This window comes from Chlorocebus sabaeus, chromosome 9, assembly GCF_047675955.1.
Source record: "Chlorocebus sabaeus isolate Y175 chromosome 9, mChlSab1.0.hap1, whole genome shotgun sequence".
Classification (NCBI taxonomy): Eukaryota; Metazoa; Chordata; class Mammalia; order Primates; family Cercopithecidae; genus Chlorocebus; species Chlorocebus sabaeus.
In genome coordinates this window covers 44045254-44061072 of record NC_132912.1, presented here as the reverse complement: position 1 = coordinate 44061072, position 15819 = coordinate 44045254, and the positions used below count along the sequence as shown (strand labels likewise).

The window sequence follows — 15819 nt, the reverse complement described above, 5'->3', positions numbered from 1 at the left end:
AACATTTGGTCGCAGAAGTCTTCTGTTTTGATGTTTGTGGTGTGAGAGCAGAGGGAAATCATGTGTGTGTGTTTCTTTCTATAAGTAGAGCAGATCAAGAGAGACTACTGTATCCTCTGTTCTAACTGCTCCGAGTTCATTTGTCTAGAAATTATACTTTCTAAGGTTGACACTGTCCACTTATACTAATTCTGCTAATAATACAATTTTCTGTCAGTCTTATAGAATTCTGTTTGTATTATGGCTATTGTACACTGTAGTTCACTTTTAGATATCAAATTGTGCTAAATTCAATTTTTCCTCTCATTTGAGAACTATAAAGGAGGGCAAATAATAGTTCTTAATGCATCAATTTTCTACCAGTAGTATACTTAATAATAATTTTACTATAGTCTTAATGTATTGTCCCAAAGGAATGCTGTATATCAAATTATCTCAGTCTTTATCACAAAGCATCTGAGTATTATGCTTTTTTATACAATATCTGGATCATGCATGAAAGTGTGCATGATTCTTTTAAATTAAGTTAAAGTATCATGATGTCTCCCAGGCTACTTTCAGACTCCTGGGCTCCTCCGGTGATCCTCCTGCCTCACCTTCCCAAGTAGCTGGGATTACAGGCATGTGGCATCATGCCCTCTTATGTTTTTAATATTCTGTATTTTCTATCTATATTTGTTGATTTAATGTATTTTACTTTTTCTCTTTAATAGTGCATGTGAGTTCTCTAGAGTCTATATTCAGGTAAGACTTTATGGTTTTTTAAAACGTATATTTTAACTCAGAACATATAGAGGAAAGAAATCACTATCTGTTGAGTATTCTACTCTGGGCTAGACAACATATTATGTGCTTAATATTTATCATCTCACATAGTCATCACACAGCTTTGTAAACATCTGTGCTACTATCACCTACTTTGTATTAGTCAGTCAAATGTGGTTCAGAGAGGTTGATTAATTGGTCTATGATTTCATAGCTAAAAAGTAACTGACCCTTGAGTTTGCCATCAGCCTACCTTGCTCCCAAATCCCTTCTCTTGCCCCTCAGCACAGATTGATGGATACCTGTGCATCATTAGGATCAAGGTCCAGGTTCAGATGGGATGGATTCACAAAGTCACATTTTGTCATATGTTAACTCTTTTTAGAGATTTCCCTTAGAACATTGGTTAATCCAAGACTTTGTTCTAACATGTTTAAGAGTTAAAGAGGTATACCAGTACCTTGTTTTTATCATCAAAGTTTTTAGAGCAGATCTGACTTAGCTGTGGTGACAAGACATAGGTTTTTGTTTCATAAGCAAGACCAGGTAAGTCCTATAGATGAATTATTTTACTCTTATTGGAGAATATCTACGTAGAAATATGTTAATCATATTTAGAGGCTATTTCTCATAGATTTCTCAGTTTACTGACTTCCCAGCTTAGTTTTTCTTCAAAGCAGTACCCTGCCTAGTTGCATGAACTCTTCTTTTTTTTTGCTAGAGCCTTTTTTTCTTCTTCCATGACTTTTCTATGATCTTTTCCTAATTACTTTCTTCTCTGCTTTCCTTGGTGTTCTTTTCTTCTATTATTTTATTGCTTTCTACCAGCCCCATTTTTCTATAGGCAAAATTAAAAGTACATGGAATTTTAGGATTTTAAGGACTCTTGGAGACTAATCAAAATACTTTCATATTTAAACCTGTATTTAATATCCTGGAAAAATGGTTGTTCAGATGGAGAGTCTGAAACTCAAAGTGACCTATTTAAATATAGGAGGTAACAAGTAATATTTAAACTCATTTCAAAGCCCATTACTCTTGTTTTTATATCACCATGTAAGTGAGTGTTTGAATAATAGAAAGGAAGAGGAAATGGGTCTAATTAAACAAATTGAAAAGGATAAGAATGGAATTAGCTGGAGAACCCAGTGGAAGTAGGTAACAAGGGAATTATCAGGGAAAGGTCAAGTCTGAAGAGAAATAATCCCAGGATTGGTAGGAGTAAGGGTTTTACCAAAGAGATCAGAATGTTGGATCTTATGACAAGTTTGATGAAGATAAATTAGAACAAACACAGTAGATATTGGGAGTTATCTTGAAAGGCATATTAAATATGGTGCAAAAGAAGTCCTGAATAGGTCACTGCTTTTTTGCTTGTTTAATTGGAGGAATGGACAAACTTCAAGATTTCTGTTGAAAGGGTAAAAAAAAAAAAAAAAAAAAGTCTCTTCGATCAGATAGAAATGTGCTATTCTGTTCTTTCACCCCAAATCTCACTGGAGAGGCTTAGAGCCCCTTGAATGCTAGGAGATTGAAGGTTGCTGAATTACACAGATCTGTGGCCCAGGGCAACTGTCCCCTCCCCTTTGCCTCTTTTTCCAAGCCTCTAATGTCCTACCCATGTACATGTAAAGCAGGGGTAAGATTGGCTGGCAAATAAGTCAGGGAGCTTCAGTTGGGTTTTTGGTAACATGCTTATGGGGGAGGTGAATGACTGACTGATATACTCCATTTAGTTGTTTTCCAGAAACAGGTAAATACAGAGCTTCTTGGCTGGTCATTGAATTTATCTTTTCAGTAATCTGTGCTTTGATGAGCTGAATATTTAAAGGTTGGAGACTGCCATGAAGCCCTGCAGAAGAAAGATGTGGAAGTGAGAGACACTTTCACTATATATAGTGGCTCCCACTTCCAGATCTTTCTCTCTGTGTATATATGGTACTTAGAGAAATCCAATTATCAGGACTCAGTTTTTCTAGCAGTCTCTCTCCTTGGGAATAAGTACAAAGATTTTTAAGGTTTTGCTAGTTGATGTAGCCCTGAACAGGGAAGGACAAGTATAAAATAAGTAGTTAGATTTTATTATTTTTACAGTTTCACTTTTTGTTGAGAAAAATATTTCTAATAAGAAATATACATTTGTGATTTGACATTTGTAGGTTCAGCTTTTCAACATTTCAAATATTTCAGGGCACCCTCTCTAGTGTTTTAGGGTGAAGGGAAGCAACAGGGCATTCTTAAGTGGTTTTTTTTGCTGAGAAACAAAGAATGTCATTTTCCTGTGACACAGATTAGTCTTTGAATCAGAGATAGATAATGGAAAAGGGATACAGTAACTGTGTCTTTCTTCCTCATTTTAGGTTATCAAGTTTGTTCCGGTTTAGATATCAAAAGTTATGTCAGTTATTAAGTAGATTTCTAGTTCATCATTGAGGACAGTTTGTGAGGACAAATTATATTCAGGGTATGCCAATTATATTGGCTGTCACTATTTTTTATGAAGCTAAGAGTGAGTGTTCATTGAATGTTATAGGTTGGGGAGGAAGAGTCAAAAATATGTAACTAAGATATTTTTTAAAAACAGAGGGCATATTTTAATTTTACCAAGAAACATGATTTAATATACAGAGGACTGATCTTTTCCCAGATTTTGCTTTTTGTTTTCATTTTTTAAAGTGAGCACCAAGATATATACTAGCAGATTTTATTTTTAAAATATGTGAATTTGCTCATTTATGTTACATCTTTTTTCTCTAAAGTCATTTTGGCAAACAGACTATTGAAAATTCACAGTCTACAAAACTTGAGGAAGACTTTAATCTTGCTACCAAGGTAAAATGGTCTTTTGTGAAGTTGATTTTCTCAGTTGGAATCTAGTTCTGTATAGTATTTACTTTTCATGTTTTGCAGTGCTGTAAGTATCATTATTTCATGTTGGCAATATAAAGTTGGTCAGATAAGAACATTTTATATAAAATATGAGTAGTTGATTTAAACTTTTTTTTTACTTTAGTAAATAACAAATGTTTGGTAAATACTTTGAGGTTGTGAGGGCCCAAAAAAGGAATGGGCTGGAAAATATATAGTGACAGGAACATTATATTAGAAAAAACTTTTCCACAGTAAAGAATATATAAAATCTGGTAAATTTTTATTTGGATAAGTGTACTTACTGTGAGTGTTAAAATTATCCTATTGTAACTTAAAAAAAAAACCTCATGCTTAAATTTGTCTTTAATGGATCACATTACTTATTATAGTAATCAAGGAATCTCTCTGATACTGTTCAGTTCCAAAACTGTGCCACATAGCATATAGGTTTTTTTGCACTTATTATTTTGATATCACGTAGTTTATAGGAGAGAGCTTTGTCTCAGTTTCTCTTCTTGGTTCTTTAAATACACCAAAATAATATTAGAAGTTGTGAAAATTTATTTGGGCATGGTGGTGCATGCCTGTAGTTCCAGCTACCAAGGAGGCTGATGCAGGAGGATTGCTTGAGCCCAGGAGTTTGAGACCAGTGTGGGCAACATAATGAGACCTTATCTCTAATTTAAAAAATAATAGTAGAAATTTAGAAATGTAAATTCTCTTTCTCAGAATCTGTATTATTAACGGATGCCAGTGTGTTTTCTAAGTTACTTAATTAAAAGTATACTTTAAAGTCTTCATCTAAATGAAGAACGCAGGTTTTACCCCAATTAAACAACCAGTTCTGGAATTAGAGACTCTTAATAAGCATATGGCAAGATTTTAATTTCAGAATTTTTAAATTGCAGTTTTTAAACGTATTGTTCTAGGATCTATGATCACATTTGAAAATTTTAAATTTCAGAAGATTTTGTATTTAGTTGTTTACATAATTGTTTTGAAGCTCTTGCATCACTATGAGATACTGCAAGTTAGAAAACATACTTGCGTGCATCCTTGTGTACCCAGAATACAGTCTTGCCTATAAAAAGCATTTTAAGAGGTTTTCAATGTGAATAAATAAGCAGACAAATGAATTTTTATGTTATGGAATGTTACAAGTAAGATAATATGCATAATATATCTTAAAATTAATTCTAATTCATTTCTAAAATATGGTTTAAATTTATATTGTCTTTTAATATTTAGAATGCATAAATTCATGTAAGTTATCTTGAGAAAATATGTCTTAAATAAGAAGACAATCAGTGACATGTAGTAAATAAGAAAGAAGGTTACGCTGTATTTTCCAGTATCCTCCTAGTGGAGTTTAGATTTTAAAAAAAAAATTTAATGAATTTAGTCTCAACTCATGCTCTTTTTTTTTTTTTTGAAACGGGGTCTCCCTCTGTCATGCAGGCTAGAGTGCAGTGGCACGATCTCGGCTCACTTCCTCCTCCACCTTCCAGGTTCGAGCAGTTCTCCTGCCTTAGCCTCCTGTGTAGCTGGTACTACAGGCACGTGCCACCACGCCCACTTTATTTTTGTAATTTTAGTAAAGACAGGATTTTACCCTGTTGACCAGGATGGTCTCAATCTCTTGACCTCATGATTTGTCCTCCTGGGCCTCCCAAAGTGCTGGGATTACAGCGTGAGCCACTGAGCCCGGCCGAAAGTCATGTTCTATTAAACATATATTTTTAAGGAATACATTACTCTAAAATTCTTATTACCAATACTTTCTTCAGGTGAAAAGTTTATGAAACATTCCTTTTTAAATTTTTTCTCTCTCTGTAGTAAGAAAATTCTCGCTTTTAGGTATTGGCTGACGACCATGTTTAATTTGGTGTCTTCTTATATAATAATAAAATTTAAATCTTTATTGCACAGGTATTAACAAAATAACTAATTATAGTGTAAATACTGATCAGCATTATAGGAATATGTTATGAACAAAAGTCTGTATTTTATGTATTTCATCACATGTCTTATAGTAGTTGTTTTTCATTTTCTTTCATGACTGAAGCTATACTTGATTGGTAAGGTCTCTTGTTTGTTTCTCCCTCTTTCACCTTTTTAAAAATGATTTACCCCAGACTTTTTTTCTCACAGAATACATTTTTTCAGTGTCTGCTTTTGAGAGGGCATCACTGTCTCCATTGTCAGCATATTTATTTACAGGTTTCTATTTAGTTGCTATACAGGATTTTCATTAATCAATCATTGCCTTCCCCATGATTTACTCTTTCTTTCTCTGTTTCTTGGAAGAAGCAGAATTTATACAATTATTTATACTTAGCTTTTTGCCACACAGAATAGAAACAACCCATACCATTTCAATGCAAACCCAGTTAAATAAGGTACTATTAAAAACTAAAGTCTCACATTTTTCCACACAAGAGGTAATTAATACAACTGTGAAGAGATATTCCAAAATATAACATGTAATTTAACTTTTTAAATTTTAATTATTTCTATAATATTATAAACTTTGTAAGGGTAAATTTTTGTCCTAGGTTATTTTGGTTAAAAAAATAATCTAGGGGCCGAGTGCGGTGGCTGACGCCTGTAATCCTAGGACTTGGGAAGCCCAGGTGGGTAGATCACGAGGTCAGGAGATCGAGACCATCCTGGCTAACATGGTGAAACCCCGTCTCTACTAAAAATACAAACAATTAACCAGGTGTGGTGGCGGGCGCCTGTAGTCCCAGCTACTCAGGAGGCTGAGGCAGGAGAATGGCGTGAGTCCGGGAGGCGGAGCTTGCAGTGAGCAGAGATTGCACCACTCTAGCCTGGGAGACAGAACGAGACTCCATCTCAAAAAAAAAAAAAGAAAAAGAAAAAGAAAAAAGAACAATAATAATCTAATGGATACCATCATATTTCTATAATAATAAATTATATGAAGGGGTGAAATGAAATCATTCATTAATGGATACCACCATATTTCTATAATAATAAATTACATGAACGGGGTGAAATGAAATAATTCATTGAAGAAGGGTAAGATAAACATAGAGACTCCATGAGAGAGTCAAGATGACACAGATTATTATTAAAAAAAGAACAAAAAAGTTGTTTAAATGAGAGCAGGAATGCTCTAGAATAAAAGATATTATATAAATGATTTAAAATAAAAAATTAGAAAACATAGCCAGGTAATAAATTACGGCTCAGGTGTTTTTGAGTGACTTGTAGCTGATTTGAATAAAAGGCTGAAAGAAAATATAAGGATAACTATAGGTAAGAGCAATTTATTGTACTCTTTAAAATACCTGGTAGAGAATAATTTGAATGTTTCTAATATATAGGAAAGATAAATACTTATGGTGATTAATATCTCAATTATTCTGTTTTGATTATGTGAATGTATTAAGTGATAATATGTACCCCCAAAACATGTACATTTATACTGTGTCAACAAAAAATTTATAAATGGCCGGGCGCGGTGGCTCACACCTGTAATCCCAGCACTTTGGGAGGCCAAGGCAGACAGATAATGAGGTCAGGAGATCGAGACCATCCTGGCTAACATGGTGAAACCCTGTCTCCACTAAAAAATAGAAAAAAATTAGCCGGGCGTGGTGGTGGGCACCTGTAGTCTCAGCTACTCGGGAGGTTGAGGCAGGAGAATGGCGTGAACCCGGGCGGTGGAGCTTGCAGTAAGCCAAGATTGCATCACTGCACTCCAGCCTGGGCAACAGAGCCAGACTGTGTCTCAAAAAAAAAAAAAAAAAAAAAAAAAAAAAAAAATTATAAACAAGGAACGAAAATTTAATTCTCACTTCTTTTATTAACTTTACGTTTTATATTTAATTTAGTCATATTAATGTAGAATGCAAAGTGAAATCTGTTTTAGGCCTTGTCAGCCTTATTGTGAATTATCAATTTTTGACTCTTTGGTTTCTGGTTTAAGATTTCTAATTTAATGTTTGACATATTCTTAGGTTATTTAACTAATTTATCTTACTCTTTGATGTAACCGTGGTAGCTGTTTTGAATATTTTTGATAATAGAGTATAAATAAATAAGCATTTTATTTAAGCTTGTTATTAAAATTACATTTTCTGATCATATGAACAATGTTCTTATTCTGTGTCTCTTAAATTTTTAATCACTTTTTTAAAATCACTTTTAAACTAGAACACTCTCAAAGAAATAAATGTAGAAATTATTAATCTCTAAAAATATTCTGATATCTTTTGTTCATAGTATGTATGTAGTGGTATTATATATACACAACAAATGAATGTATTCAATATTTTTGGATTTTTTAAAAGTAAAGTGCCTATTATCATAGAATCATATGTGAGGGAAGATTGTTAACAGAGTATACAAACTTAACATCGGAAGAATTGTTTTTACTCTTAAAATATCTCTTGCAATGGGGATATTTTATATTATTTCCAGGAAGCCTTATTAACTTTAGTCTTCATAATTATTAAACCTTGCACATACATTTGTTTATTTCTAAAACTCAGGAATCCTGTTGATTTGAATTTTTTAGTTTCTTTCTTCACTTCTCCTGTGAATACTGAATTCTGCTTGACAATCATAGATATACATAAAAACTATTAAATCTTGAACTTGAATAATTATTGCTTAATTTTCTTTATGTGAGATCTTTTCTCCAATTTTAAACTACCATCCTATATGGTGTAAGTAGGCAATTTGAGCTAGTATTATATTGTTTACAGGAACATAAGAAAAGCATGTGAATTTTAAAGCAGGGTTTCACATTTCCATCTCACTTTATAGTAGTACTTATAAATGCCTCGTAATTCTATGGGTAAGCATTTCTCTTCTACAATTAAAAATTTCAAGGTTTTTATATAGGTCATTTTGCAGAATCTTGTTTTAGAATTAAATGTTTTCATTCAATTCAAAGATGCATATTGCAATAATATTTCAGAAATAAATATTTCATATATAAATAAAATTATATTCTTGAAACAAATTTGGAAATATATGACTGAGAAACTTAATCCCACGTTTTTCTCTCTCCTTTAATTTCATTTTCAAAATTACAACAGTCTGTGTAGATTTGTGTTGCTTAATTCTACCCATTTAGTCTATCTTATAAATATTTATTTCCTTATCACTATGTAATTTTCCTCATGTAGATTATCTACTCATACTTGAAATGTATTTATCCAGATCTTTCTTCCAAGCCCCTTGGATGCCTCAAATCTTAGAGGTCTCGAACTGAAAGCATCTTTTTTTTTAATATTTTCCTGCCTCTTTTCTGACTCTTTGTAATCTACTCAGTCATCTGGTTTCCCCATCCTAGTAAATAACACCTAGGAAGTAGCCATGAAATGCTCAAGCACTTCAACCTCCATTTTAACCGTCCCCCACATCCTGCACTTCAACCTTCCTCCAGGTCACCAAGCCAGTCACACACCAAAATTTGTATTATCTACCTTCTTATAATTTTCCATATCTTATTACCGTAATTAACTCTCTACCTATAATTTTGAAGTACTCCTTTCTAGCTTTGCCCCATCTCCCCATGTTCATCTATCTTTACATCACTGGAAGGGTCACCTTTCTAAAATATATTTGTAATGATGTAACTCATCTGCATATTGAGCGGATACCCATTACCTGAAGGGTTAAGTTCACATTCTAGCGTGACACATATCTTACATGGTTTGGTCCCATTTTTTGTCTCTTTAACTCATTTGCTCTGACTGTGTTCCAGTTTTACCACATCACTTTGGCATCCCTCAGTTGCCACGTTGTTTCATGCCTTATTATTTTGCACATGCTGTTGCACCTAGAGTCTTTGTATCCTGACTCTGCACTTTGCCTGTCCTTCCAAATATGGCCCCATTATGGCAGCATTTTCTGTGCTTTTCAGGTGAAACTGATTTTTCTCTCCTTTATGCCCTTATGTATTTTATTGACTTAAGTTGTAGAACTGGTGAGTTATGTTTTTCTGTTATTATTTGTTTTCACATATCTCTACCATTTCTTGAATGTAAACTAGAATTTATCTTCTGTGTGTATTTTCTGCTTCTACTAGGTTAGTGCCTGTGATTTGATAGATACAATGGATGTTTTTGTTTTGTTTTGTCTGACAAATTGAGTGAGTGAGTGAATAAATACAATTTTTTTCTGAAGATTTTTTTCTTGTTGCTTTTTGGTTTTTTGTAATAGGAGGGAGCAACAAAGACAGTAACTGGACAACAAGAAAATGATATTGGCATTATTGAACAAGCTCCACAAGATCAAAAAAGTAAAGATGATTTTATTTTTTTATGCCAAAATAATAAAAGTGGTAATTTAGTGAATATCTCTGAAAATTTTTCTATGCTTAAATGCTATTATTTAGAAAACAATTTTGTAGACCAAATAACAATATCTACTTAAAAAAATACTTTCTGCTGTCTTTTCTCATACTATCAATTCTTTTTTCTGAACCTGCTTCAATTTTGAATTTCTATTTTTGCTATTAACTCTTATTTTTGAAATATTCATAAATGGAAATAGATTTGTATATGTTTTTACACTTTACAGTAATAAATGTTCTCATATATGTGTCTGTGAATAACATTTTGTAGATAAGATGCCCACATCAGAATCAGGACAAAACGAAGATATAAAATCACCTTCTGATTCTGAGGTATGTGTATTGTTGTTGATGTTATTTTAAAATTTAAGTAATGAGTAATCTTAAAACATAGAAAGATGATTTGACTTTATTTTCTCACCTCTGCATGTGTCTATATGAAATTATTTTCTGGCATTTATCAGAACGTACTTTTTAATCATGTGCCAAGTGGATAACAGTTGCATAGTGCAATTCTGCTGATTTGCAGTATTAATTTTGAAGCCAGTGTAGAATAGTGCAAAAGAAAATAAGGCTTAGAAGGCACCAGGAATCTATTCGAGTTCTGAAGTTAAATTTGTCTAAAAACTAAATAATTTCTCTGCGTTCATTTATGGGCAAATGTATGATTCTATGTATATCTAGATATACAAAAGCTCTAACTGGATTCAGGGAGAAAGAGTTTAAACTGTAGTCTTAGTCTTGCTCAACTTGGAACTTGAAAAGATCATGCCTGGGACTTGAAAGTATTGGTATATTTTGATTATCCAGTATATATCTGAAAGAACATTTCAGGAATTGGATAAACATGAGAAATAGGACACCTGTAAAACTGTAATAACAACAATTTGGTTGAGTAGTATTTTAATAAGCAGGCATTCTTTTCACAAATAGAAATCTTTGAGTCCCTTTGTGGCAGCCATGTTTGCAGCCACATAAGTATCAAATAATAATGATGTATTCCAAGGTCACAGCTGTGGATGTGAAAGAGATAGGAATGGCCTTACCACTTAGAAGCAGCAGCTGCGTAGTGGTAACAACAATGAGTGGATGTCAAAAAATAAGTCTGTATTTTGGTTCTGTCACTTACTATCTATGGGAACTTGGAAAAAATCATTTAACCTAATCAAATACCAGTAACCTTGTTAATAAAAATAGTGCTCATATCTACCTCTTAGGTACATGTGATGAAATAATGTTGTAACAAATGTGAAAAGATTTTGTAAACTGGAAAGTCTGTATACGAATGTAAGATGAAATGATCAAAGTAGCATTTATGTGAGAGCAGTATTGTTAGCACAAGAACGGGGAGTAGGAACAGGCATGTGGATTTCTAATTTTGGGTAAGGGGATGGTAACTTTCAGCAGGCTACAACTGCAGATTTTCCATAGAAATATAGCAGTTTGGAAAGTTAGACTTTCCTGATGAGATTTTCAATGTTTTGACCTGGAGTAATTTCTTTCTGAGCACTAACTGTGTTAGGCAATGAGACTCTGAATATCCAAGATGAGGGATTATGCTGTAGTAGTAGGAAGAGAATAACAAATAGAAAAAAATTATAAGTCACTAAAACTTTTTCTTAAAAACAAAACAGAGAATGTTTGGTTAGAGAAAATTGAAGAACTTTATAATTAGCATGGGTGTGGTAGTGGCAGTGGAATTCTGTGGTCAGAGTAGATCTTTCTGAGACTGCCATTTAATCTCCATCTCAAAGATGAGGCGTAGGCCATATGAAAGTCTAGGAGGAAGACATTCTAAACAGAGAGAACAGTGGACTGTATTTGTTCATCATTTTGTTCTTAACCTAGAATGACTAGGAAGTAGAAAGTGGGGTAACCACCAACATCATCATCATCCTCATTATTCTAAAGTGAAGAAAAATCTGCAAATATGTGTCTGGCACATGTTACACGTTTCACGAATACATGTTTTTGTTTTTCTTTTTATATGAAGGCTTGCTCTACTTTTCTGAAGTTGTATCTTAATCAATCACATACTTTAATGACTGTTTGCTTTCATTTAAAAGTAACATAAATAAAAATTTTCCTTCTGAATCTTTCCTTTTATTCAAACAGTTCTTTATCAGCAAAAAACTTGTAAAAATTATTCTTATTATCTTAAGCCCTTGTTTTCCTAAATGAAACAATTTCTACAGAGTTCTATTCCTACTCTGTATGACATACTCTGAAAATTCTCTTCATGCCCTGCATAGTTTTTAACAAAAATTCTATAATTATGCATATGTCAAGTGTTTAATCATATTGTGTTCTGTTTAAAATGCCCTATTATTTTTGGTGAGGACTACAGAGTAAGGCAGATACTTTGAATTTAATTCCTTTTGTACACGAGTGAATTTTTTCTGAATATGTTTTATTTTCCATGCTCAGTAACCTAGTCAATAGCGACATGAAGATAAAAGATAAGTTTGATATACAGAGCACATTTGAGGTTTCCTCTTGAAATGTTTTGGTGTTCAATATGTGAACAGCTTTAAATCTAATTGCCTTTAAAGTAAAAAAAAATATATGTTTTAAGAAATTTTTTTTTTTTTTTTTTGAGATGGAGTCTCGCTCTGTCACCAGGCTAGAGTGCAATGCCTGATCTCAGCTCACTGCAGCCTCTACCTCCTGGGTTCCAGCAATTCTCCTGCCTCAGCCTCCTGAGTAGCTGGGATTACAGGCACCTGCCACCATGCCCAGCTAATTTTTGTATTTTTAGTAGAGATGGGGTTTCACCCAATTGGCCAATATGGTCTCGATCTCTTGACCTCGTGATCCACTCGCCTTGGCCTCCCAAAGTGCTGTGATTACAGGTGTGAGCCATTGTGCCCAGTCCATAAAAAAGATTTTAAATAAAAGTATTGATGCTTGTCATTTTTATTATTTTAAAATTGAAAATATTTATTGATGTGGCTCACGCCGTAATCCCAGTGCTTTGGGAGGATGAGGCGGGCGGATCACTTGAGATCAGGAGTTCAAGACCAGCCTGGCCAACATGGTGAAACCCTGTCTATCCTAAAAATAGAACAAGTTGGCCAGGCGTGGTGGCTCATGCCTATAGTCCCAGTTACTTGGGAGGCTGAGGCAGGAGAATTGCTTGAACCTGGGAGACAGAGGTGGCCGTAGGCCAAGATCACACCAAAGAGCCACGCTGCAAGACTTCATCTCAAAAAAACAAAAAAATGAAATAAACAAATTATTTATTGATATTACCTTTAACAGATTATCTCTAAGAGTGCTGGACAGAATTATATGTGTTTACCTGGCGCTATATATCAAAATGATGTCGAAACAATAAATCACAAAATAGAAGGTAAGAACAATTTTTTTAATTTAAAACACCATTTGGCCAAATGTTTGTCTAAATGCGTGAGGACTGATATACTCTGACAGCCAAAGAAAATTATTTTTTAAATGCATAGCATAGAAGAACAAAAGGAGTGAAACTTATATGTCTTCTCAGGTGTTAGCAACAGATTATATTGACAGTGCCAAAAAAAAGAGCGGAATTATTAGTTTAAATTCAATATACTGTAAGACCTGAGCAAAGGAGTAAAAGAGGAAATGAAGACAGAGGAAGACAGAGAATACATGGAGTACATGAGGCAACAAGAAGCAGGCTTATATAATGGCGGATGGTAAAATAAAATAATTCTTTAGAAAAAGATAGGTCATGGTTAGAAAGATTTGAAGAATATAAAGTGACCTTTCATTACCAAAATTTGCCAGGGAATTATAGCAAAATGTTGTCTCTCCTGTCTTTCTCACTGGTGGGGAAGCATTAGGGATGGAAGCACCTGACCATGGAGAGTTGTGTTTTATCTGCAATAGGTGAATATAAGCATATTTGCACAGCCATGCATGTATATAATTTGTCATATAGACTCGGTATAGATCAGAAGTTTTCAAACTGTAGAAAATCAGCTGAATACCTTGTTAACAATGCACGCTATGATTCAGCAGGCATGGGATTCTGGCATTTTTAAATAAGTTCTCAAGTGATGCTGATACTGGTGGTCCTTCAACCTCACTCTTAAGTAGCAAGAGAACAGCCTTTCCTTTGGAAAAATCTGGAAGAAGGGCAGTTGGATAGAAGGTCAAGACATAACAGGTTCAAGGGAAAGCATTATATTGCTTTTATTTCTGAGTATGTTTCTGGCCAGAGGGGAAAAAAGGTAAATAAATAGTAATTACAGATGTCAGATACTACCCCTAATCAAAGAGAAAGAAAGTGTTGGGAAAATTGATTTTAAAAGATGTTGAGTGGGAAGAATCAAGACCACAGATATAGACATTATTTTGGCTAAGGAAGAGGGATTGTGAGGCAGGAAACGGGGCAAGAAAGAAGATAGCCAGGCAACTTTAGAGTTTCTGAAAAGGAAATGTGAGTGAATTCACTTCAGATGCATTTAGAATATTTCTGTTATATATTCGTTTTCTGCCTCATGGCTCTCAGTACTCCTTGGACCTTACATGGACCTTGATTTAATTCTATGAAATGTTGGAAATTTAGGTTACTTACAGCACTCATTTTTCCTATAAGTTTCTAATGTTTCTCCAAGGAGTCACAAGTTGATTCTGAAGATCTTGTTGCATTGAGGAAATACTATCTCATTGTAATTACAGTAGCTTTTAATTTATATGCAGTACAAGTTCTTTAAGCTTATTTATCTAAAACACATTCACATCAAATATATTGTCATGGCCTACTGAAATTTCAAAGGATTGGATGTATATTTTGCTAATATCAAAAAGTTAGTATCTTGAAGAATCTTACTTATTGATAAATAATCTTTTTTGAAGAACCGTGTAATAAAGATTGCTTAATCAAACTAAGTAATAATAAAAAATAAAAACTTAGAAATGACAGATGATAGGTAATTAAAATTATCTGAGTGAACAGCAAATATCTGACATAGTGGGTTTCATGGGAGAAGAGAATATGACTTCTTTTGTGAAGAAATAATTAATACAAATTAGTCAAACTTTTATTTTTCTTTTGCATTCTAATGAATATGAAGTTAATTTTTAGATTTTTAAGATTGCAGTTCTAACCAATTGACTATAGAAGTGGTGGTTATTATCCACCGATAGAATATACAGGCTACAGAAGAAAGTCCACAGATTCATGAATGAAAATAGATTTGTATATGTTTTAAAAATTTATAATAAGAAATGTTCTCATGAATGTGTCTGTGATTAACCTTTTATAGATCAGAGGTTCCCAACAGAATCCAAACAAGAGGAAGATAAAGAAAATGCTTGGGATTCTGGGGTATTGTATATTATTGATGTTATTATTCTCTAAAAATGTTAATATTGAGTGATGTGCAAATACAAAATCAGAGGCTTTGACTTGGTTTTCTTACCACTGCATATGCTCAGAAGAAATTCTGGTATTTCTAAAAACACACTTGGCTGGGCACTGTAATTCATGCCTGTAATGCCAGCACTTTGGGAGACCCAAGGAGGGAGGATCACCTGAGTTTGGGAGTTTGAGACTAGCCTGGTAAATATGGTGAAATCCTGTCTCTACTAAAAATACAAAATTAGTTGGACACGGTGGCACATACCTGTAATCCCAGCTACTTGGGAAGCTGAGGCAGGAGAATTACTTGAACCCAGGAGGAGGAGGTTGCAGTGAGTTGAGATTGTACCATCACACTCCAGCCTGGGTGACAGAGTAAGACTCTGTCTCCAAAAAAAAAAAAAAAAAAAAATACTTAAAAAAAATCTATGTGCTAAGTAGATTACTGCTTGATAGTGAAATTCTACTAATTTTCAGAATTAGTTTTAGACACGAGTTTAGT

General features: G+C 33.6%; 1 protein-coding gene and 1 long non-coding RNA gene across 2 annotated transcripts in view; both read left to right on the top strand.

The window, feature by feature from the left end:
• The window catches only part of LOC140712459 (ankyrin repeat domain-containing protein 30A-like), a 125125-nt gene that overhangs the window by 31725 nt on the left and 77581 nt on the right, over window positions 1-15819 (top strand). Inside the window, 1 exon segment of the mRNA XM_073019520.1 lies at window positions 15223-15284. Coding sequence (XP_072875621.1) covers window positions 15223-15284 — 62 coding nt within the window.
• On the top strand, window positions 3523-10303 carry LOC119622753 (uncharacterized). Its single transcript, XR_012093908.1, has 3 exons — window positions 3523-3597; window positions 9838-9916; window positions 10242-10303. It is a non-coding gene; the product is annotated as an uncharacterized lncRNA (long non-coding RNA).